General features: G+C 41.1%; 1 protein-coding gene across 2 annotated transcripts in view; it reads right to left on the bottom strand.

The window, feature by feature from the left end:
- Positions 1-3,016: 3,016 nt before the first annotated feature.
- Positions 3,017-26,477, bottom strand: part of hs6st3b (heparan sulfate 6-O-sulfotransferase 3b) — a 79,848-nt gene continuing 56,387 nt past the window's right edge. The window contains exons 2-4 of one of the 2 annotated variants that reach the window (XM_037110006.1): positions 7,577-8,341; positions 6,582-6,618; positions 3,017-6,189 (exon numbers count right to left, since the gene is read on the bottom strand). In XM_037110006.1, coding sequence (XP_036965901.1) covers positions 6,612-6,618; positions 7,577-8,341 — 772 coding nt within the window. In that variant the 3' untranslated portion in view covers positions 3,017-6,189; positions 6,582-6,611. Of the gene's footprint in view, positions 6,190-6,581; positions 6,619-6,950; positions 7,409-7,576; positions 8,342-26,477 lie in introns of those variants that run through there. The other variant, XM_037110005.1, reaches the window with a different exon arrangement.

Here is a 26,477-nt window from a genome sequence, read left to right as displayed (position 1 = left end):
GCTGCAGCGTTGTTTTGCTATGAAGCCCCAGACACAACCAGACTTAACGTCAAATGTTTGTTGAACTTACCCTTTAATACATAAGCAGAGGGCCTCTTTATTAAGTTGTTATCTGGCCTCGAGGGAGTACATGGCTGCATGGTTTCTTATCTTGTGTTGAAATAAATTGAAATCAATAAAAAACATCAAGCCAGGTTCTTAAGAAAACACTTTGTGTTTATCTTTAATTAGCTCCCATAAAAGCACCACACACCTGTTTAGCTTGTTATTTATTCATATCAGAAGAAATGAAAAATATTCAGAGGAAAATTCAGTCTGTGACTGTGTAGAGCTGGCTATTTCTGAGTCTATAACTCTTTCTTGACCTTCTTTGCAAGATGTAAAAATAGTTAGTAAAGCTGTCCTGAAAATGTTTCTGTCTACATAAGATGAAGCTCTACATGTTTCTTTTAATTGGGTGACAGATGCCAGGGAAATTACAGTCAACACAATCAAGACAAAGTAATTATATCTCTCTGTATGGGCTAAAATATGGCTAAACTGTGAACATCACACTCACTTCTTAGTATGTACTTGATGCTTTCATTGAGGTGCTTTGTGAATTTTTGAGACGGCTCACAAAGCAGTTGCCTTGAATACGTTTCGAGCATTTCTTTGGAGAGTCCATGAGTTCAACCCCCCAAAGCCCTTGACTCAACTTTTTACTTTTAGAAAGGACGAGGGAGAAGGCGAGGGGTGTCCTGGCAGTAAGCTCCCATCTGCCCCTCAGCCATGTTCGAGCTCCAGGAGGTGCCGTAGTGTCCACCTGGAAACTCAAAAAAATGCATTTAAGAAATGTTTTACTCTGACTGCCATTGATATGCTTAACACTTCAGTGTGACTGATGAGATTCAAGCTACAGACATTGACTTGCAGGGGCGGACTTGGGATGTATGAGGGGTGGGGGTGAAAAAAATTAAAAGGGCACCAGCGTGCAGAAAGGGCACATTGTATCACATTTTCTCCACTGGAAGAGCACCTTAGAGGGCACCTTATCATGTTTTCCCCAGTGGAAGGGCACCCTAGAGGGCACACTATATATAACATATGACTGTAGGCATGAATGGATGGATTACATCAGTGTGACAAACACTAGGAAAGTATGTGTGCAATGCTTTTAAAAGTCACCTATACACGGAAGATACCAAAGCAAGACGCGTCACAATGTCATGGCCATTCAATGCATTTATTTTCTGATATCTTAAGTAACAGTTCACTCATTTTTTTTTTCCAAGTCTGACAAGAAAGATGGCAGATTAAATATTACACGCCAGAAGGCTCTTAAGACTGTTCATTTCATCACAAGACTTTTAACATGTACATAGAAATTCTTACACTAAGAAAGCTCTCTTCCATTATCACTGAGGTGTCGGTATTACTGGTATTTTTCTGTCAGGCAAAGCCATTCTTCAGCAACAGGTGAAATCATATAAATAAACAAATCGGTACAGATAAGTCTCAGAGATGTGCGCTTTCATGGAGTGTCAGTACAAATTAATGAATCAAAAAGCTCCTTTACAAAGCGGCATGTCACACTTTTTTTTTTTTTTTGGAACAGCAGTAAAATTTGGCTTTTTTAAAATCTCTCATCACTTTATTTACACCGTAGTCTGAGAGTTTTCACTTTTCTGTTTCAAAATTGTCGGACATCGTTTGGTGAGAACAACAACAACAAAAAGAATTCATGTGATAATGAGCTTAAATTTGAGCAGTGTACCTCGGTGAGATCATGGCCTTTAAATGTGAGTTTTTCTATCTACAGGTTGTTGATTATGTCGAGGCAACAGATGGGCAGCAAATGACTTGGACTTAATTGGTGGGACTGCTGGGTAACAGCCAAATACTTCAGTGCCGTTCAACACAGAAACCTTATTCAAGCGTCAAAACGATGATCTCGTGGAGGATGTTAATGAAATGACTTTCAAAATGTGGATCTTTCACACATTCTGAAGTATTTAACATTTTCAATAGGATGCTTTTTAGAAAGCCCTGTTTTGGGGGGGGAAGCTGCAGCCCCCTCAGCGCCCCTACTTCCCGTGTCCATGGAAACTCGTCCTTACACCTTTGGAGCAATCCAAGGAAACATTTTTGGGTTTAAGCGCACCTCTCAGCTGAATCTCTATTAAATGAATTGACTGATCCAGGACTAACTCAGCAGTTACCATCAGCGTTGCAACTATTAATTTGCACGGGGCCCATAGACCTTTTTCCAAGGCAGACATTTTCGCTCGTCCAAGCAGGAACAACATAGGTGTGACCAATAACATCAGCATTAACAATACCAGAGCCCTGGAGCGAGTTCAACTGAATAGAATGCAGCCATCATTAACGTAAGAAATCCCACTTCTGCCATGAAAAGGGTCTGCTGAGACGTGCCGATTTGAGTGCCCTCCTCAATCTCTATGTGGCGTCATGTTAGCTTTACTACAGGTAGACACAGGTGTTATTTACAAACATCTGAAACATCTCTAGCTGCTATTTCAGCTTTCTTACATCACTTCCTGCCCCTCGTGTGAATCTCTAGAGAGCGGCCGGTCTGTCCACTCGCAGAAGGCTTTAAGGCAGTGCAACACAGGTGTGAGTGATGACACACAGACACACCATCATAGACACACACACACACACACACACGCACACACACACACATACATACCCCACCTCCTTATCTCTTTGTATTGTAGTTCAGCTACAGTAACTGCAGTGCTTATTGGGTCTTTAAAGTAACTCGTTAAACCAGAACTCTCATTTCAAAGCCTTCCTTTGCTTACGCGCTGTTTTATTTCCTCCTTTTTCTTTTTGCTTTTCCAGCCGACTCACATTCCTCCTGCTGCTCCATCATGTAAAGTCAAGCCAGCAGTGCAGCGCAGTGTCAGTTTTTCCAGAAACTTCATGCTCTTGTTTGCAATTATACAGTGGTAACACACACATGTACATGCGCGCACACACACACACACACACACACACACACACACACACACACACACACACACACACACACACACACATATGCCGTATATATAACTTGGGTATATAGCACACTGACAACACATGAAGTGCTTCATTAATAGCTATAATGCGATCATACTGCTCATCCGCTGCTGGTGCCATCTGTCACCGGGGAACATTGTAAACCCTCCCGCCTGTCACACAGCAGTGCAGCATGTTTATTGAAATACATTTCCATCATAAAATAAAACAGCTATTACTGTACCGTATTATTCTTCAGGAAGAAGAGATCCTACTGTGGTCTTACTGCAGTTTGCAGTGACTGCATTGATCTGTGATTGAAGAAGTACTAATAAGTAAGTAATGATAGCAAAAAAAGGCCTTTGTCCACAGTTGATGTTTTGAGTTATCACAGTAGGAAAAGCACAGGTATCACTAATAGTATGAATGATAACAGCAGTTACTCAAATCAAAGCAGCTTCATGGAGTTCCGACATCATTCACTGGATTATTTATACCTGCTTTTCCAACTGTGATTTGCCTTTAGTGAAGAAGGCGTAAATGCTCTGTTACAGGTGAAGTTTACTGAAAGGCAGCAAATACAGCAATATGCTGGGATTAAACCAGTGGTTTCCAGCATATTTGGCTCGTGATCCCTTGTAGTAAAACCATATCTAGCTGGGGCCATGTGTTCAACTTTTGTCCACTTAACAATCCCCCAAAAATGATCCGATATCTGAGGAAACAAAATGAAAAATAGATTTATGTAGCAGAATGTTTTATTTATTTATTTTTTTTCCCTCTACCAGGAATCATCTCATGTAACCACTTTGGAGGCTGCCCACACACTGATACATTGTTGAGGCCTGCAATATTTAACAGAGAGTGTTAGCATTTGATACGTAATGATAAATCAGTCACAAGGGACAATTTTACTGCATGACAACTGCTTTACTGTACGTGAAGTACATTTTGTAGATCATACTTCGGTGATTTTACTTAAGTAGGAAGTAAGTTACTTGCAATGGAGTATTTTGTTTACAATAATGCATGGGTACTTTAACTTAACAAGCATGAGTAAAGGATTTCAGTGTGTCTGATCTTATCGAACCACATCCACACTGTCCTGCTAAAGCAGATAAGCATTTTGGTGGTTCAACATTTAATGTAAGGGCAGCATTGAGAATTAAGCAGAACATATCAAAGGTATTGTGTATATGTTAACTACTGGTAATGACACATGAACATGTGTCGAACAACGCTGGTGTTGGTCTGTAAGAGTTGCTGCTCCACCGAGATATTCCATAATTTGGTGTTTGACAGTGGTGGACAGCGTTGTTGAACACTTCGGTCCAGAATCATCAGGTGTGCAAATGGGTTGACATCTGTTCAATATGAAGGCCACAGCATACGATTCACATCCTTTTCATACCTGTCAAACCATTCAGTGGGGCCTCGTGCCCTTTGGGTGGAGGCTTTGTCACCATGGACGGACCCATCAGGGTAGAAATGCTTCTTTCATTGTGGGACAAAGGTGATCGCTCGGAACGACTCTGTATTGATTTGGAGTGACCCTTCCTTCTAAAAGGATGAGAGGACCCAGACTATGCCAGTAGATTTGCACCTTGTTCTGGGTGTGTGCCACACATTGCTCTCACCCGCCTGTTGAGAATATGGTGAAGGATGACTCGACTGACCACATGAACTTTTCCCACAGTTCTGGAGACCTACTGACGTGCTGCATCCCTCTCTGTGTAACTGTCTGAAAAATCAGAACCAGCTGGGCGTGCTCGGCAGCTTTATATGGCCACAGAGCACGATTTGGTGTTAATTGCTTAATTGTAGTGTGCAGTGCACCTGTGTGGAAGCATCTGCATCGATGATGTTCCTGCAATTTTTATACATCTGATTTTCATCTTGTGAGTAGCGTTTTTGAACTTAAGCTTTAAAGCCAATGCAGCAGGGTTTAAAGGATAAGTTTACCAAAGAGGAAAACTCTGTCATCATCTAATCGCACCCACGCAAACACACGGAAAATAGCAAAATTCCTTTTCTAATTTTGAAATTCATTTGAACAGTTTAAAGTTTGTTTAAAGATGTACCAAAACAACTGAAAGAAACAACATAAAATGGCCCAGTAGAGCTCATCTGGCAGAAACCAAGTCCATGGAATCCCAAATTACTTTGAAAAGACACGATTTACACCCCTGACGCCAGGTCAATTTTGTGCACCCACTTAAGACAGGTTGTGCTCTCATCTTAGTAGCTACAGTGAAGATTTTGGCTTTAACAAAGGACACAAATAATGTTTCTTCATATTAATTTGGGATTTCTAGGATTCCAGAGACTTAGATTGTGCCATTTTATGATTTCTATCAGTTATTTTATTTATGTTTTGAAACAAGTCCCATCTACTTCAGCTGTTCAGGAGAATGTTGCAACGCTGCTTTGCTGTGAAACTCCAGAAATGTTTTGTGGCCTATAAATATAAGAGTACATAATGACCTAATTTTCATTTTTGGGTGAATTTATCCTTTGTGCCTTTGTATAAAGTAGCATAAAACTGAGACGAAATGAATTGAATAAAGTTGACTAAACTGCTCTTTAGGAGAAATAAGTATCCAAAATGACCCTTTATCAATCATTTCACATAGACTGAAACATGTGTCATCGTGTCGTTTCACTGCTAAATATGTGAATTATAAATTAAACACGGAATGACTCAATATTCAGAGCTGTGGCACCACCTCTTCAAACACATGATTGATGATTGTTATCTATATGCTACACGCCCCATCTTTCTACTTCCCCATTCATGCACACGCTCGCACAGACTTAAGTGCATCCACGCAGACAAGTGCTCCAATTTAGCTCCAGTTGAACATGTTCACCGTATGAACTGGATGAATCACTCAACCAGGACAGAGCGCGGGTGATTCTTTTATAATGGAACAAAAGTGCGCTCTCTGAGGTATTTTTTTTCTTTCTTTTTTTCTACTGCAATCACAGAAGAAACATCGTGTTCAAATAGCAGCAGCCACAACACTTCAATGTCTACATTTAATTTGATAAGCAGGAATTTGGAGTGAATATGAAATAAGAGGCGTAAAAAGCATCACTGAAGCCTATTCAGCCGCATCAAAACAAGCCCCTCTTTCATCTCCGCGTACCGCTGTGCTGATTGGATTTGAGGGACGGGGGAAACTGTTGGGCAGAAGAAATGACAGACATGTTTTATTTCCCAAACTATCTGCCGGGGCCCCTGTCTTTGTAGGCTGGCGCTCTGCTGGCATTAGAGCGCTCTCACTGCCCGCAGAGCGGTCGCCGTCAGCTCTGCAAACATGTAAAAGCAGCCAGTGTGACGGGGAAGGGGGCGTGAGGACTGAATGCTGATCATCTCATTCGCAGTCGGGCCACACAGCAGCCACACTGACACATTTCATCACTTGTGCTATTTACCAACTTTTTATCTCAGCAACCCACGGCTTCAGGAAAGGAATTACTCACAAAATATGGTTTTCTCATCACAGGGTTGTTTCCCACTCTAGTGTTAAAAAAAAACACAACGTTCCACTGAAAGTATAGGGGGCACTTACACTGCTTCGTGGCCGTGTGGTTTGGAGGCGTTAGGGCCTAAAAAAAGAAGAAAACATTGAGTTCCGACCATTTTCTCAAAATGCTCAATTTAAACCCAAAATTCTGAGAAAAAAAGTCTCAATTTTCTTTCTTCTCTTTTTTTTTTCTTTTGACAGTTTTGTGTGTATTGTATTATGTTACCTTTGTGAGACGTGCTAAAGTCTGCACTTGGACAACATATATAATGCATGTAATGATATATATCATGCTGTAGCCAAAATATAAGCATCAGACACAATTCTAATGTATTTGGGTTAAAACATAGATAACACATGCGTACGACATGATCTTTAGAGAGGGTGTCAGTGTCATTAAATAAAAAAAATACGATGAATGCATTGTGTTCTTTATTAACCTTGGCCTTTAAATATTCTGGAAAATTCACTCTCCTCGGTGGTCGGCATGACGTGGATGTGTGACATGCAACCATCTTCCACAACTACATCCTTCAAGCGGGGTACGTTTTCTACCAGTTGCGAACAAAGACGACATTCATCGCTTTCGCGGTGGATGTCGAAAATTAAAAGCGATACAGTCTATGGCAGCTTCTTTTCATTGCTTTTTTTTTTTTCTTTCACCTCACTTTAAGTATTCATATTCATCACATTGTAAATAAACAAGGCAGAAATTAAATGACAATTAAAAAAACAAAACAAAACAAAAATATAAACAGCATTTAAGAGAGATTTAAGACACCAAAGGGCACTCCAAGGCAGAGCCGCTGTGAGACTCACAGACTTGGCAGTTTTCATGAGGAAAACAGCAGAGCACTCGGATCACACTGAAGCTGAGAAACAGACAGATGCAGGAGACGGATTAAAGGTGAGACGAAAGGAGAGGGACGCCGGGATGTGCCAGAGAGAGAGAGGGAGAGAGAGAGAGAGAGAGAGTCAAACGAAACATCTCAACTAGTCTCTGAGGAATCTCTCTCTTGCTCCTCTCTCTCAGGACTCACCAACGGGCCACTTGGCTCGTGTAGTCCTCGGTGGTGGCGGGGAAGACACCTTCAGTCCCTTTCTCCCCGCCTGCTCCCCTCCTCCCGCCTCTATTTCCTCCCCCCTTGTGTTTGGCCGGCCACGGCCTCGCCTGCTCTTTCTGCTCCCTCAGCCAGCGCCTTTCCTCGCGCCTCTTCAAGCGCACCTCCTGGTGCTCCCTCTGGCGGGTGAACTGGAAGCGCTGGAGGAACAGGTCCTTGGCGTACTCGTACAACTGCACGTCCAGGAAGTTGAGCTCCTCGATGCGCCTGCGCACGAGCTCGCTCAGGTCCACGTTGGCGGCTCGCGTGCTGTTGATCTGCGTGAAAGCCGAGATGAAGCGCAGGCTGAACGTCCGCTCAAACAGGTACTGCGTCTTGCGCTGGAACTCCGTCAGGCCGTAGAAAGCCATGTTCTTCAGGTTGCTCATGGCGCTGCTCAAGAGGATGTGGTTGCGCTGGCTCTCGTTCATGGAGGACAGGTTGTAGCAGCCCACCAGGCTGAGGTCGGCCAGCATGCGCACCTGCCGGTTGTTGGCCAGGTTGGACGGGCAGTTCATGAACTCGGTCAGGGTGACACCGGACCAGTCGTCCCCGTTGTAGCAGGTGGGCAGCTCGTCCTGGGTGGGTGAGCGTCCGTCACACATGTGGAGAGCGGTCTTCCACGTGGCTCCGCGCTGGACGTGCTTCCACTCGCTCAGGTAGCGGGAGACCGGGTCGCGCAGCATGGTGATGTAATAGAAGTTCCTGCAGCCAAAACAAAAACAGTTAGAGAGCTGTGAGCACATCATCATCATCATCATCATCATCATCACCGTCGTCGTCATCATCACAGAGGGCTGCCCTGCATTGTGCTGACAGATGGTGACTTTTGCCTGGGTATGAAACTTCAAGGTTGAATGCTAATTGGCTAACTGAGAGTCCCAGTAATGAGGTTAATACAGAGTATCCATCGCCCTCGCCAACTGAACCCTTGCATCAGAGCAATGATTTTACAAAATTGAGCTCGAAGTGCTTTTCGTTCTGCAGATTCTCTTCCACCTGTCAACATGAGGAATAATTGGGAATCAAGACATAATGGTAATCCCCCGGACACACGGGAAGTGAGTAAAAACCGACCCCCAGCTAAACCCCAAACATGTCACTGTTACAAAATAATGAGGTTTCAAATTTTTGTGCCTCAAATCCATCAAACTCTTAACTGGGTAAAGCCGTCATTCGTCACCCAATCGCAGCAGGGTATTTTACAGGCGCAAACATGTTCGTCGGGCAGTTTGGCGGTGAGGAATTGGTAAATGAGTGCTATTTTTTTTTCCTTCCTTTATACAAGCCACTGTCTCTCCCAAGACACTGAATATGTCCTCAATCACTGCAAAGGGACAGTCGCTGAACTTGGATGACAGGTCCAACATAGATTCATCAGTGATCTGCGGTGTCAGGTAGAAAAAAAGCCATTTTCTACCATTACATTTTTAACAATACTGCTAAAAAAAAAAAGCAAACAGATCAAATACACGTATCCGCCAGACTCATTGTTCAGACGGTATTGCGCTCGAGAAACAAACACACACAAAGTCACATCTGCCCTTCATGCCAAGGAAAGCAGACCTCCAAGGAGATCTACTCCGCTGAGCTGCAGAAATGTCAAAGCGCATTCTGATGGAAAACAAAGATGGGACAGGTGTTGGTCAGGTAGGCCTTCTTCCTAAGTTGATGTCCTGTGAGTGCCATGTGAATATTTGATGATGCGACCACCTCCCCTGAGAACAGTCCGGACAGATAAAGTGCAGGGCGGCACTGACATTTCGCACTGGCTCTCAGGGCCGCCTCGGTTCATGGCAAAGCACCCGGATCTCACCATGAAACTTCCCCCAGCTGATTACCCACTTAAAGACGATCATCTTTTTCTGTTACGAGTTTTCTGAAACTGTATGCTTGAATATGGAACTGAGGCACGATTTAATCAAATATGGAGCCTACGCTTTTGTATTAATTCCCAGAAAACAGCTCTGAACATTGGATGAAGCCAGGTTCGCGTTTCCTATTTCATTTTGCTAGCATGTCAAAGCCAAAGGTTTTCACAGAGGGGATTTTGAATGACGAAAAATCAGTCCACAAATCAGAAAATGTGGTCAAAAGCCACACAAAACATAAAAGACATTAAATAAAAATGTTTCTCCTTGTTCTTAGCAATAAAATGTAATATAAATCAGGCTATGAATAAATAAATATGAATAAACCCCTCTGTTAAAACCTTCAGAATAGTGATGAGAGTAAAACTGGTCTCCTCTGAGACAAGAGTCTCTGAGAGAACATCCTTTAAAAGACAGGTAGAGGAGTTGGAGTACTGGAGATCGGTCTTGGTCTCAGGAGCGGATTCAAGACCGAAGGTTGCGTCTCGGAAATCAACACTTTTTTTTTTTTTTTTAACCAGACTTGTCTCATTTCCAGTAAAGGAGGAGTCGGGATTTTATTTCAAGACCCGTCAAGGACACAACTGCAGGGATGCCACTGCGCTGTTTGATACATACTGTACTAGGTAATGGTTTTCTGTGGGAAGACAAGGAACACACAAAACCTAGTGTATTCTGCAAGGTCAATGGTAAAACTTGGAAGAGGAGTTTTTAATAAAGACGGCTCAGTAAAAGCCCCTACACATAAACGTCTTCTTGGTCATGGTCTTGTCTTTGTGTCTTTACTCTCTGGTCTTGGCGCTGACTCGGTCTCAGTTAAAGTCTTAATTACAACACTGACGATTCACAAATGAAAAAAGAGGCAAAGAAGTTATTATTATTACTTTTTAATCACATTTTGTCTAAGACGAATCCCCAGATATACAAATGCTGTATCATACCCCTAACTTGCATTCATTTCCAGAACAGAAGCTGTGCTGCTACCTTTAGTTATGAAGGAAAATTATTGTGGGCACGTTCAAAGCCACTGTTAAAAAAAAGAAGAAAAGCAGAAGAGGTGCAGCAACAGGTTAGATTTATTCACACCGCTGAGTTTTTTTCTCGCAGGATCCACCTGTTTGGAGTATTTATTTAAAAAAGGGTGTCTGTTTTACACCTAAGTGTGTGTTTTGGATGTTTTTTTTCCTTCTTTCCAGCAGTCTGAAAGAAAACATGTTATGGAAACAAAATAGCCCAAAATCCCCAAAATTGAACAGTGCGTGAAAAAATGATTTTCGCCTGCTGTGTCTGGCCTTCCGCAGCAGACATCCACCCAGACTGACCCCGGAGTCTAAATGAAAGAGCTACACAAACAGTCTCTGTGCGCCTATACTTTCTTTCCCTTCAGGGTTGGATTCAGTGCGGACATTACAAGACCTCTGAGATTGTTGGTATACTGGTATACCAACAATCTCAGAGGTCTTGTATATTTTTTTTTCTCCCAAACTCCATTCAGGTTGTTTTTAAGGGAGAATATACTGTTTGTGTTGTTTTGTCCTTACCAGTCTCCTAGCACTGAGATATCATCAGAGGCATTATCACAGTCTGATTCCCTATCGGCCTCTGAGAAGGATGGAGGTGACTGTCTCCAGGGCGCTGTTCTAAACCTTAAACTAATGGATTCACTGATCAAATCGCCAACCTAAGGAAAAAAAACAAACAAACACTCTCTTGTTCCAGCTTCTCCATTACGATGAGAGGACTGTTGCTGATTTTTAGCTGTCTATCTTTGTAAACTAATACGTTGAGATAAATGGATGTTAACCTAGATTTCGGTCTGACACATCAATACATCGGAAGAGCTTGGGCCCCTGGGAACTTGAAAAAGTTTTCAGACATTTTTTTTTTAAAGTAAACAATTCTAACTAATATAATAAATGGATTAACTAATAATGAACACAGTTGTTAGTTGCAGCCAGTTCAAATACTTCATTCCTGTGGTTTTGGAGAGAAATTCAAGCTCAGAATAATTAATGAGGTAATAAAACAAACCAGAGATATTTTCTGTTTCCATGACTGAGTAAACAAGCCATTCTCAGAGGAAAGTAAGTTTGGCAGAATACTGAAAGAACACATCTTTTAAGGTCAGTTTGTTTATTCAGTCACGAAAACAAAGAGAGATTGTTATTTGGTTTGCTTGAAGTACATCAATGAAGATCTCTCTCTTCTGATTAAAAAAGTACATCTGCACCTTCAATTAAATGTATTCGTCAGTGTCACCTAATATCAAACAAATCTGTGTTCTATGGCTGCCATGTCAGGCGATGGCAGGCTATCAAATATCAGCGCATATCACACTTCACACTCCTTCCCCTGCAGAAATCGTGCTGTATGTAAAGTGTGGCGTAATTTGCGAGAGCACAAACCTGCTCTCACACTCATCATTTGCACATTAAGAAAAGTAATTTTACATACTTTGAAAACTGAGTGAGAAATAGGAGGTCGTTTGACAGCGAGGTGTAAAGTAACACTTTGGATACTGAAGTGGGAAAAAAAATTACTTTCGCTTCAGGCAGAGCCGCTTCACTTCCGAACACGCAAGTTGTTGTGGGCTGCCGTGCATTAAAGGTGCAATACAAATCATTTTAGTTTAAACATTAAAGATTCAATATGTAAGGATTTTCATTTTTGACATTTTGTCACATCTTGACATCTTGATATCTATGTATTGTGTTTCAGCTACATAGCTACAAATTTAGCTACATACAGTAGCTACAAATTTTAGCATGCTAACCATCTAACTGAGGGCCTGTAAACCTCTTATTCCCAGCAGTGTAGTGGTGTCAACTCTCCAGCTAGCTGCATGCCTAACTCAGCTAACAAGCTAACAGTGGCTACAGTCATAGACATAATACAGTTAGCAGCAGTTAGCTTCTCTGGTGATATGCTGCACATATTTGTTTGGAGTATGAGTTCAACTGAAGTCAGCATGCTAACCAGCTAGCCTCTAGCCACCTATCACCTCATGAGATGATAATCCTATATTAAATAACACCAACACTCCCACAGTGCTCAAAGCTCTCAGTCCAGGCTAATAGGAGCTACATGGCAGATACAATAAACAGCAATTATTAGTTAGTTACTCTGGTCATATACTGCCCCCTATCTGTTTGGAGGATGAATTTGACGTGAATGATTCTTATGTTGAACCTTTAAGGTTTTATTTCAGACAAAGCATGATCAACCTTTATCGCCTACCTCAAACACACTTCTTTTGATCCAAAACACAAATCACACTGGTTTAGTATGCTGACAGAAAAGTAGAGAGTCCAACTTTCCCAAAGATACACAAAGAACACACTGAGAAACAGGAAAACACGCAGGTGTATTCAAGCGGCAGATAGCAACATTTACTGACTGAACAAACAGCACGATTGCCAAATATATGTCTTAGTTATAGCTAGCAATATCTTATCTTGGGAAGATTCATCCAAACCTTGCTACAGAAATGCCACCGCTGACAATGCTACCCAGTGTGAGTCAGGCGAGAGGCTCTGATGATTACAGCCCTGGTGGCAGCTGCATCCTGGCACCTGCTGCTGGAGTTGGCTGGCTGTGGCTACATCCTCATTAGACTGTCTCTGAGACATAAACACATGCAGCAAGTGTTGTTTGAGTGCACTCAACAGCCCAAAGGTCAGTTGTGTGCACCATCAGTGTCAAAATGCATCAGGATCAGCGGGGTCTGTGGCGCTGTCTCGAGGAGGCTTTCCCTGAGTGATACAGATGGCTGTCGAGAAGGGGAGGGGGTATAAGCTAACAGACGTCCCTTACCTCTGGCCCGTGTTACCACCCCTGCAGTCATCTCTCACGCACTATCAGAAGCAGTGTGAGAGAAGTTGACGCTGCTCTCGGGTAGATTCAATTCAAAACGCACAGAAAATACTTTGGAAAGCTTTTTTAATGAGACAATTTATTAATAAACCGTCTCATATGTCAAAGCTGTGACAGGGCCACCTCTCTTTGCCAATACTCCTCCGACTGCTGTAGTGTGATGGAGTAAGTCTTTAGTCAGACACTGGGGCAAAAACAAGTATGCATGCATGTAGCCTGTGTGTGTGTATGTGTGTGTGTATAACATTTCATTTTTCAAGGTTAAAGAACAGCATCTGCATCAGCATCTGTGTATTGCATGTTTTATCAAAATGGTCACACACGATGGGTTAAACTTTATTTTTAATATTAACACTTTAACCCATTTCTAGCTACATGCTGGATGTTCAGTAAAACACAGAACACCAAACACCACGGGCAATGATTATGTTTCAGAACTGACACCCATTAGTGAGATTTTTTTTTAACAGTAACATAATTATAACCTTGCTGACTGAAGCGACAATATGTGACTTCATGGAAAAAGATAGTAGATTGTTGAATCTCATCCCCAGGTCGTCAGTTGCCGATGCTTAGGGTTGGCAACTCAGGGCGGCAAAGCTTCAGTATTTGTTGCTGTTGCTTTCATAACGATCCGGTTGGGTGACAAATCAACTACAGACACACTGTTTTAAAGGTGATCCCCCGGCCTGTTAAAACCACCCGGGGGTTGAGCAAATGGGCCTACTTGGCCGAAAAAGGTATCCAGTACATATACATTTTATGAGTATCATCTGAATGAAATGTGTCAATATCTGTAGCTGTGGTGAAGGAAAAATGCTCACTGAAGTTTATTCTTTGAAGTCTATTTAAAATTTGTTCTGTAAAGTGAAATTCTTTTCTCTAGAGATCAAAAACATCAATCTGATGCTCAATTTTGAGACTGCGCTGTACATAGTTGTCTAAATAATGGATGTATGATTGATAATAATAATAATAATAATAATAATAATAATAATAATAATAATAATAATAATACATAGCAACATGAAATATATATACAGCAGCTTCAACAATTCAGACCAAAAAAATGTATGACTTCTGATTAGTTCAGTCCACTTCTGGTCTGATAAGTACCACCCACTTTTGGTTTAAGCCCTGCCCATTCCGAGTGAAGATAGGACTAATTAAGTTGGTTAAACATGCAAAGAAAACAATAATGGTGTACACGTGTATCCCTGGTGTTCAGCCCAGTTGCCTGGATAAAGTGTTGGCAGTTAATGTTTCTGCAAACAACTGATATATATACCACTGATACCATATGAACATTTCTACAAAATGTGACGTGTCATGTTCACATTACATGTTTATGTCCTCACAGTCGTATCACGAGGTGGAGGACACGGTGGTGGAATTACAGGTGAGAATTCTTCCCAGCCAGTGAACAATATTTAAGACTGAATTTCAACATTTGTAAGTGTGACACAACTGAATATTTATGAGGAGGCGGTGGGAGAATTTTCCGCCGTGTTTGTCGTGACAAAATCCAGATATTTCCGATTGGAAGCTGAGACATTTTCAGGCATTTTAAGCCCAAACATGATGTTTTCCTTTACCAAGTGGTTGTAGTGACTAAAAATAAACAGGTCACATGCACAGCACCGTCCCAAATAAACTAAACCTAAAGAAAACGTCCTAACACAATTAAGAAATGTAAAGTCTCAAAATATCTGTGTCAAATGACCATATCTCATACAGAGGATGGGACATATTACCAAATCTTATATATTGGGGGTGACAAGACATCCCTGACCACCTCAGCGATTATACACTTGCTTGCCATCAAGAACTCTGCTGAACTCTAGTTAATCACGGATCAATAATGGATGGGAGGCACATTGCAACTCATTCTGCCACAGAATACTCATCTCTAAAGCAGCTGCACGAGTAGCAGCCGCCTGACTTCACTGGAGCACAAACTAAATAGGGGCCATTAAGCAGAGATGGACGAGGAATTTAAAAGTATGGATAAAAATGGAAACTAAAGCAGGGAAAGATGTGGGGAGCTGCAGACGAGAATACTGAAGCTCAGTGTAATTTGAATAGATGTAGTTAATGGACATGGAAAGAGTTTGGTGGAGACAGCGTGCATGAAAGCTATGTTTGAGAAATGTCATACAGCCATTTGTGACAACAGAGGAGAAAATGATATGATATTTATTTAAACCATTAAGTGTTTTTCAGTTACAAACTTCAATGCTGTTGTTGAACCATTTGGGGTAGTGGCATGGTTTAGTGCTCTTTCAGAAGGTTATAAGCTGATTTTTTTCCCCCTCAGCTGTCAGAAGCTCTGTAGGGGCTTCTGGCATTGATCTATAGGAGTGAACGTTGAATTATTTATTTATCTTAAAATAAGCCTGCAGATGACCTGCAACTGCCCCTGTCAGCTGGAAAACACAATGGGTGCACGTCATATGGTCTAACATGGTCCAACTTCGATATAGTTAAAAATACCACTCAAAGTTCAAACTTAACACACGTTTTCTAAAGAAATATTCAGACAAAATAGCCCTGCCTGAGAGTAACATGGGCAAAAACTCCTTTGAGCATATGAAATAGTAAAAAAAAAGTGCTTAGGTGGAAAAACAGCCAAATGAAAAAGTCAAAATACAAATACACCACCCCCCCTCAAAAAACACATGAAAGCAGAAAGAGAAACATTTTTTTAAAACCAAACAAATTATGTTTTAATGCCAAAAGCAGTTCCGTTTTTCTGTTACACACAGTAAAGATACAGATTTGCCATTTGCCAAATTGTAAAAAATACACACTCCATTCATTCAGCAGACATACAGTTGCTACAGTAGCCACCTTATTTTGGATCACAATACCTTGCTTAGCATGACCCAACCTACTCTGCTTCTGATTGGCTACGTACATCTTGCCCATTAAGTAATGCGTATGTTCAACTCTACAACCAAAGACTGAACGTAGGCCAGATGTCTCACTCTGTAGCTGGATGTGTTGTTAAGACATAGTGTGTAAAGGAATACTGCAGCAATGCACCCCATGAGAAAAATAAATTGTCTTTTGAAATTCAAAATATGTAAACCTATTCTACTAGGACCCCTAAATAAAAATACAACCTGAAAATTAGCATAAAATGACCTCTTTAAAAAGCTGCCCTACACAAAGTAACCTGCCCAATTCCTGCCCATTCCAACCCACACAAAACACAAAGCAACCCAAAAGCACCTAATCTGCAACACTGTTTGCAGATATTTTGTCATAAACCACACAAAATAAAAAATCTGCCCTGCTGATGGGGAAAAGGAAAAGATGGAGAACAAAGTTTTTACGTTTCATTCTGAGTTGGACACACAACACTCAGACCATTTGCATGGCACCAGCTCCCTCTGGATATTGTCACTAAAACGGACCCTGAACAGATGCAACACAAAGGGACAGCTTCGTCCTGAACTAGTGTCACTGAAACTGAAACTGACTACTGGCTTTTAATTGCCCATAATTAGCCTCAACGACACACTTTCAGCCCACTGCTTCTCCCTGATTGCAGGCTGCTGAAAGGAAACATACTGTATCTATACTTTCAGCTTAAATGCGTGGTGTTTGGAAGTGGATGAACTGCATTCGCTCATCAAGACATTCATGTGTGGGAGTTGGATATTGTTGCAGGTGCTCGAGGGTGGGCTAGACAACAGGGGAAAAGCAAAACAATATATCTCTGTGAGCTGGGCAGAAAGTTGTTCAGAGCAAAGGCTAACACAGTGAGCAGTAAATAAGTAAAGACAGACCGTGTCCCAGTACAACAGTGGGACTGACTGATGTTGATGGGATGCAGCGAAGTAGACACTGTGTGTGTGTGTGTGTGTGTGTGTGTGTCAGAGTCGAAACCTTAACCTGTTTACAGTCTGCTGACTTCTCTCCTCACAATGTAATGACTTTGATCTCCCTCCATTACTCCTCTGCAGTCCAGGAATGTTCAGAGAAACAGTTTTTAAACATCTTTTCACTGTCGCTGTCTGGGCTCAGCTGCCTTTCCACAGTCAGGAGAGACAGGTATGACTGCGGCTGACATCTAACATCGCAGTTGCATAATGTGCTGCTAAACAACTGGAGATGTGTTTTGATTCATGCCTGTCAGCAGTGGCGGTTCTACACGGGGGCCTACAGGGGCCAGTAAAAATGTCCCTGGCCCCCGTGGACCCCCCTGAGCTGACTGAATAATAAAATGAAAACGAAACAAATTGATCAAGTTATTACAATTTTACACGCTAGCGCCAAAAGTGGAACTAATGTGACTCACATTGATTAATTAGAGCGAAGCATCCAAACACTGCGTTGCCGGATGCGAGATGAGAACGAGATCGGCAGCATCAAGTTATGAAGAGAGGAGCCGCTAATGTCTTGCTGCAAGAGGCAAAGGTAAGCAAAACAATTTCATCTCGTAAAGTGATTTGTTGCACTTAACCATGTTACTGTTGTTCCTCACACCGTTAAGAAAATCAAGTTTGTAAATGTCTGGTCTGTTTAAATATCGAAGCAAACTCATTGAAGCAGAAGCAAACATCTGAATGTGACGTTAACTTTATCAGTCTTGGCTGTTGCATTTCGATAAATGATACATTTATTGAGTAAAGCAATCAACAGTATCTGCCCGTGTTAAGTAGTGAGGGATGGCCTCTATGTAGTAGTAGTAGTTGTAGTCATCATGAAACGAGGAAGGGACGTTGCAGCCTTTTTTGCCCCAGTCAATAAAAAAGTGAGAGAAACATATGAAGGTATTGCGTGAGCTGAGGAGCTGGTGGAGGTTGGAGTGAAGGCGGGTGATGAAAGTGAGGGCACTGACACAGAGAGGGACATTCCAGAGGGTGAGGAGGAGGAAGAGGGTGAGGAGGAAGAAAACATACAGGGACAGAGAGAGGAACAGCCAGAGGGCCAGCAAGTTGATCCATGTGGATCAAGTACTGCACCATTAGGTTTGCGATGTAGAAAACGTGTTCTTGTACATGCCATTTGCAAAGCAGCATCATTACAATTCACAGTACAGTGTGTGCATATGTGCCGTAATAAATTCTAAGCAGTATGTGCCATAAATTCTTTTTTGGGTCATTGATGTGTGATTCTTATGTTAAGAAAATAAACAAATACTTGGCCTACATTTTAAAAAACATGCACATATAGGTAAATAAATGTTGTTTATAGTTGTGCCCTGTGTTTACTGGGGATCTTTCCACAGACATCAGCAAGTCCAAGAACGAAGTAGAATTACAGCCCAAGTTGAACATTTTCCCAACCACTCTGATGGGGGACAGGAGATGGAGCTTTTGGCCAAACCAGTATGACCAGTAAAATGTGTCTAGAACCGCCACTGCCTGTCAGTGTATCCATCGGCATCTATTGAAGAAGAGCTGTAAAGGTATAAATAAGCCTGTTGCACTTGACATCTATCTAATTGTGTTCCGCTGTCTTTATAGTCTTTGTATTCATTCTGCAATTCTTTCTGCTTTCCCAACAGTACTTTTGTTGCCATTTTTCTAGTTCTCAAGTTCACAGAGAGACTTGCACAACAGAAATCCCCTTGATGTCACAGTTAGACCACTAAGCCACCATGACACCCCAGAATCTTATTATCAACAAATTTAAAATCACTGAATGCGCTGAAAAACAATTTTTTCTCAATCAGCTTCTTACTGTGAGCAATGGAGTGCTACATGAGCACTCAGTTTTCAAGTTTCCCCATTTCAAGAAATGACATTGTTACGATGTGCTGAGTTTTGTTTGTAGTTAGCATGTAACTTTCCAATATATGTGTATTTGTTCTCACAGGAACCTGGGATCCATTTACGATGGATGCGTCCCACTAAGAACCAGTAAGGGGGCGCTAAATCGCACCAAATATGAATTTCTACAGGATGCTGCTTTAACAACAGCTTTCTAAAATATAAAATCACATAAAATTAAGATATTCAACATATTACTGGCTTGTACAAACATACAATGTCAAGATCTTTTCTGACAACTGAGTTAAGAAACCAGCAATATGTCAGTCTGATTATCAGGCTAGTTTTAGTATTAAACTCTTAATAACTGATAAATAAGAAATAATAAAAATACCAACTTAATCATGAATGTATTCTATTAGGATGAGTGTAAATCCTATTAGGATATTTTTAATATCTGTCTAATCCTGGTGTAGCTGCAGGGCAGTTTTTGGGATTACAAGCATTTTGTGTGGCGTTATTCAGTCTTGTTACTAAAGTGGCTAAATATTCCAAACCTCAAGGTAAATGTAGGAGCGCAGAATGACAAAGGGATATTCCTGTATTATGGCACCTCACTTGACTCTTGCCCTTTTCTCCACTCTGCCTCTCCCCCATGTCCGACATTACTGTTAGACATTAGTGTTCCCTCTGGATCCATAACCTTTTCTTAAAGGTTGTCACATTAATCACACCGCTGATTCCACTCGTCAATCTCCCCTCCATATCGCTCGTGTTTATCTCTCACTATGCCGTGCGGCGTCTCTCTTCGCCGCCCTCCGCTTGAAGCACAGCATATAAACAACGAGCGCTCTCCTTCCTCGCTCTGCGTTCTTTTACGGCCTTTTTCCAAGAGACCCCCTCATTCAGGTAAATCGTGGTAATGACAAAAGTTTACGAGAGAGGAAGGCAACATCCTGATGTCTGATTCAGTCTCAACAAACAATTTCAGGCGGGTGTAGTTTTTATTTTTTCTTAACATCTGAAATCAAAGAGTGGAACATGAGAACTGTTGAAAGCTGCTCCCGAGGAAATCAGTTTTATTAACAACCATGGTAACAATGGACCATGGAGAGCATTACAAAACAGGGTTACTGAGTGCACAGAGACGGTTTATGTAACACTTTGAAACCAGACTCCTCAAAATTACATTCATATACATCAGAATGAGGAAATGTTGTTCATTAATGGAGCCCGAGTAGTCGCGATATTCTTCATGTTTACTGGCAGCAAATTTAATTTGTTTTTCCACCAAAATATTAGATGGCAAACTTCAGTATCAGCTTGTAGTGAATACAACGTTATTGAACTTTCTTTTAAATGGATTGTTATGGTCCAGTCACTGACAGCATTTGATTTTATATATGTAACCTTTTTTTCCATTAATAAAATGTCTAAAAACAAGTAGACCTATGCTACACATTTTGTTGAATTACATGAATGAAGTGTATTTACATTAGAACCAAACTTTTCTAACAAACCCAGAGAAATCTGTCTCCTAACCTTTATTTAAGGTGACAGAACTCATTTGGTTGCCTGTTGCTATAAGTTCCAGGGAAACACCAGATGATTAAACGTGAACAAAGAAGAGTCAAACATTTTATGAATGAAACTGTAAAACATCAACTGTCTGCCTCATGTCATGTCAGATAAGATATTAATGACAGTGGTTTAACAGTAAAATGTTATATTTAAGTTAAGCTAAAGAGAAAATATTAGTTGTTTCCACCCTGCATGACTTTAGACAGTGTGATTTTGGAAAGGACACTGCTTCATGATCTACAACTCCCATAAACCCACACTACTTCAGGACATCATCAAACTACTTTTGCTTTTAATGTTTTGATGGAGAGCACTTCAAGTGCTAGAATTTATATGCTGGGCATGAAAGACTGTGGCCTGGTTTAACACAGAAAAAGTCACCGGTGAATTAAATCACATCATGATACATCATCTTTCTTAGCCATGAAAGGGCTCAATTTGTAATTGGCCGTAATTCAGCTGATTGAAACGCAACATGAAAAACTGTTTCAGCATTTGTTCTATTTTCTGCCACAAAAACACATCCCAGATAATCTATTAAGAATATTGGTAAGACTGTTATTTGTGATTTTACATATACATTCCCAATATTTGTGGGTTTTCTTAACAGAGAGCGAGAGGGACGAGCACATGTACACAGTCAGACTGGCTGCGGGCAGCAGAGAACCTTTGGTCATTTCAACCTCATTCAGCTTCAAGTACAACCTGTCCGGGGACACATAAAAGGCTGTACGTTATAAATTCAAGAGATTATTGAAAAGATCAGCAGCCCTTGCATCACCAAAATGTGATCAAGAGAAGTGATGGGATTTTTTTTTTTTTTTTACACAGTCCTGGACTTTGCACGCCAACAATCCATGCCATCCATCTCCACACAACTGCGGTGCTGTAGATAACTGTACTGTAAAGTTTCACTGTCTCACAAAATGTTGCCTGTGAACATAATCCATTTGTCATAATTGTGAAAACAATTTGGAATGAAACAAACACATTTCTAGGAGAGAATGTTATGTGCACGCCGGACAGCTCGGGCAGATAGTGTCTGGTTGCGTTGGCCGACAGCCCTGGAGCATTATCCGAGCAGTATGTCTGATCAGACTCAGTCGTCAGCAGTCAACATGATGACTGAGCAGGAATGTGGGTACGCCGGTGGCACTGCCCTCAGCTAAACTACCTCAGCTCTCAGTGAAACGGCCTCAGTGCTCCTCTTTAACCAATAAACAACCACAGAGCTGCAATCCAGATACTCATATACACAGATGTGCTCATGCAAAGTATTTGTACAACCCCAATCCTTTTTTAAGAAGTGTTACCAAGATCATGTCGGAGTGTTGGTTAAGAAATCCCACTGTGAAAAGTCATACAGAGATATGGTGGAGGCAACTAATACTTTCTCATTAGCTTATATATAATATAAAGTTTAATTATTTATTTAGGTTAATTGAAATCAAAATTTAATTTTCTATTTCATTTTCAGACCACTTCAGAACTTATAATACGAGTTATTTTAACTTGAAGTCATTTAAAATGATGAGTTGTATGAATATTCTGCACAGACTTCAGTCAGCTCATTAAAATAGCCAGCATATTAGCAGACTTCCCAGCATGCATATTTTGACAGTTAAAATTCCCTTCAGACTCCTTTTTATCATAGCTGCTCATAGTTGCTGTGTGTCCTTGATACAGACTTAAGATAATTCGGGTTTGTTTGTTTTCACAGTAATGAAAAAAATGCCAACTGTAATAGAGGTTAGTATTGAGTTCAGTCTTCACCCCTCACACATTTACTTTGAAAATATTTCACTGTGTGGTTTAATTACCTAATGTTGGAACAAAGTAGCTCTGATTGAGGTCGCTACAGCAGTTTTTTTTAAAGTGACAATGTTGATGTAACTAAATTATATAAAGTATTTATTTTACATAGACTGAACTGCATGGAAAAAAATGTGTTGACTCAAAAAGTGAATTATGCTAGAACATGAATTAATCAATTAATTAATATCAAGTTCATATGTCTGCAAAAGTTTATTCATTTCCAATCATTACAAAATGACCTGTGTTGTCACTTAAAGGCAGCTTGGACTATAAATAATTTAATGTACATAATTTATTAATTATATCTAAAAAATGACATAAAAATAGTACATATAGTGTAGTCATGACACTATCACCTGTAACCGACGAACCTGTTAACCTGTGCAACGTTCCACACAGGTGTTTTTGGAGCCTTCCACAATGTGGAATGTTTGATGCTCCTGGCATCGAAATTCAAATTACGAATATATTACACAAAAATCAATGAAGTGAAACATTGATAGATAATAGGTTCCCATCTGTACTATTTTCAACTGAGTGTGTGTCAAAACAGAATAGCAAATTACCACCATTTCACAGCTACATAACAGTTCAGTACAGTACAAAAGCCTGAAAACTCGGCAAAGGGGCTTTTTGCAATGCCAATATATCCTATGATATAATTCTACATCCTGTAACTGTGGTTTTGGTAACGTTTACATTCGGCAAACAGTGGTTTCAGTGTTTTAAAACGATTTATTTGGGTCAGATTGCTAAAAATCCTTCCAACATGATGTATGCCTACATCTGATTTCATAACTCAAGATCTAATACAGCCCCTGTAATGAACCCTTTACCTCAAAGGGAAAGACCAAAGAAAACAATCAGATCACTGCTGGATATCAGGGGAAGTTTCAATTTACAGCCTCCTGAGGAAGAAATAATAACCTTTTAAAGGTGCTGGTATCTACCAGATGAGATGCTGCAATCTTGTGTTTTATTAAACAATTTTCATTCTAATATAGTGCCACAGACAAATAATCAGACTTTACTTTGCTACAACACACGGACACATTATTAACTGATTTATAAAGTACAAATCAAGAAAGCAAGAATAAAGAGAAAACTGGAAACTATCATCTTGTTTTCATACTCGGCATGTAAAGCTGTGAATCCACTGAAAACCCTCTATACAGTGACAATTATTGTAGCAAATATTGCTTCACATAAGTGAAAAGGAAAATAAACCTCGGGAACAATTATGAGCTCTGAAAAGGATCAACAGCATACTGACCTTTGTTTTTATACAGTGAGATGGGATTAGACAAAAGAAAGGAAAACACTTGAATAGATGAATGTTTTTAATCAACTGGCTGTGATAAAGAAAGTGTCTGAAGCTGCTTCCTCTAGTGCTGTTTTATGTGAGCGTTACTAAAATCTTTAAGGCCCTCTACATGGCTTGGGTTGGAAGCTTTCCTTGGTGTGAATACTGGCATACCAAACCCAACCTGCTTACGACAGGCAGAGCTCCCATCGCTCCAAGTCTCAGTGTAAGACAAACGGGCCCAGTTCAGACATGAGATATGGAGCTGATATGTGTGATGACACACTGGTTTCGCTCAGACTGTCTTGATGTGAAAACCATGTCACACCAAATTCGTGTGATGGAGGTGACTGATTAAATCAGACATGACTGAGAGGAGACGGTATAAAGAAAGGAACGAGGCAGATACACGGTGTACCCACCGCTCACCGGCTGTAGTAGATGCTGCGTTAAACATGAGATCTTTGCATGAACGTCCGCCATGATTCTACAGCACTTTTTTGCATTTTTTGCGATTGTTGCATTGTTAGCGGAGACAAGACATACTCAGTTAGTTCAGCCGATAAAATAGTGCGCTGGTTGCAATTTAACAAGTTTGAAGAATGTTGACTGACCTAACAAACCTTTGACTTTTGAACAGAGCAAAGGTGGGGTTACTATCTCCTCAGAGACACGGCCATCTTTTGAAATATAGAAGTTCAGCAAACTCTATTTGCCAGAAAGGGGCCCTTGGATACAGATTATTTTGTCAGATAACACATATGTCAGCCCGGGACACCATACGGTTATTAGTTTCTACTGCACGGTGAAAACGTCATGTCGCTATCAGACATTGTTGCAGATGTAGCTGTCAAACCATAGAGAGTGTAAAGACTAGAGAGGTGACGTGGGGATATGAGCTCACGTAGATATTAATATATTGCCAGTATTAAATAACTAATGCTCTCTGCTGTAAGTGCCACAATCCTGGCTGTGTCTGAGGATGTTAGAGATATTAGCTGCACCAAAGGAACCATCAGGCTTCTTCAGCGGGACGCGGGTGTCTAGTCGTGCTTGATCAAAAGGATACAACAGCATGAATATTTGGTGCACTCCGCCTGCTGCACTGAGGCAAATTTTGTTTAATTTCTACGATACAGATCTTTTTTTTTTTTTTTGACATGCGCCGTAATGACAGCGCTGTTCGCTGGCAGAGTTCTGCATTTTGTTCATTACGTTTTAAATATTTTCCGGTGGAGAGCGCCGCTCGCTCGCTCGGCTTCGTCACATGGTCGTCAGCGTGAATCCTGATGGTTACAGCCCGTGGCCCACAATGTGCCGAGGAACATTTAGCCGTCTACTTGACATTCACAGTCTGCGAGGTTTTCATTTGCACAAAAATCACTGCGTATGAAGGCAATTTAGCTCTCTCATTAAAAAGACATAAACGCCTCAGAAGTTAATGGCATCTCACGGCAAAAGAGGCAGCCTTTAGAGTTTTGAGATTTCATCTTGAGATCGTCACACGCTTAAAAGCGGAAGGGCTGGTATCGGCTCAGCGTTGACTTTCAGCATTTTGAAAGGAAATAGCTAGTATGTAGTGGGAACAAGTTTGTTGTCCAGCTGTTTATCTGCAGTACTCAGACGTTATGTAGGACTATAAGTTTGACATGTTTGGATGTGTCTTAGTCACTACAAGTGCTGTGTCCGCACGGATACAAAATGTAGAAGCAATATGAGGTGAACTTGTATCAGTGATGGCGATCTTAATCAACCGCAAACCAGCATGCCATGCTTTGCTATCAGCGCCTTTTCATTATAAAATCCATCACAGGGGGAAGGTTGTGGGAGGAATTTTCTGCATTTGATCATAATTCATTGTGATTGGTGCATCTTTTAGCACCTCAGAAACGCTACAGAAAGTGCTCAGTGTGAAGAAAACCTGAGCGTTGCACCACACGCCATGTGCGAAGACGTTTAAAGAGAAATGACTGCTGTGTTTAATGACTTCCTGCATCCCTGCGGTCTTTAATTTCAGCAGTCATGAAAAGCGACATTGATATCACCAGCGGTAAGGTGATTGAGACTGATGAGGACTCTGCTTTATCAGTCCACTTTATGGACTGTGACATTACGTACCCTCCCTTCAGCACAGCAGAACAATAAAGACAGTCACAATATGCTGTATAAGAGAGACACACAATGCGGTGTGCTTGTACTGTAGATTTGTCTCGGTTGTTCCTATAGTTGTTTAACGGCTTTAGAGAGGGGATTATACGGCAAGCTCTTATCGGAATCCTCTCTTCGCCATTTCTCTGGTGAGGAGATGTCCTTGGACTGTGAGAGCCATTCAGCATGCGAGGTCTCTGCGGTGCATCTGTACATCTCTGCACTGTCCCGTCTCTCTCAGACAAGATGAGAATGAGACTGGAGACATGCATTATTTGCAACCGATACCATTCCTTAATGGTGTCTGCGCTTCCCCTGGCAGCCCATAATGGACCGTTTTTGAGGTTCTCGGCATCTTGTTCGGCTTTTTGATGGTGACGGAATGGGGACAGTGGGTGTCACCTGGGAAGAAACAAGAAGAACGATGGGACCTTTCATTTACTTGTCAGGAAGCTGGCATTGCAAGCACTTGACATGGTGTGCATACAGAGAGTGCTTGTACGCGGAGAAGCAGATAACAACAAGGG

Source organism: Acanthopagrus latus, chromosome 9 (genome assembly GCF_904848185.1).
Source record: "Acanthopagrus latus isolate v.2019 chromosome 9, fAcaLat1.1, whole genome shotgun sequence".
In the NCBI taxonomy this organism is placed as follows: Eukaryota; Metazoa; Chordata; class Actinopteri; order Spariformes; family Sparidae; genus Acanthopagrus; species Acanthopagrus latus.
Note: the sequence above shows the minus strand (reverse complement) of the source record. Positions and strands in the feature narration are given on the sequence as shown.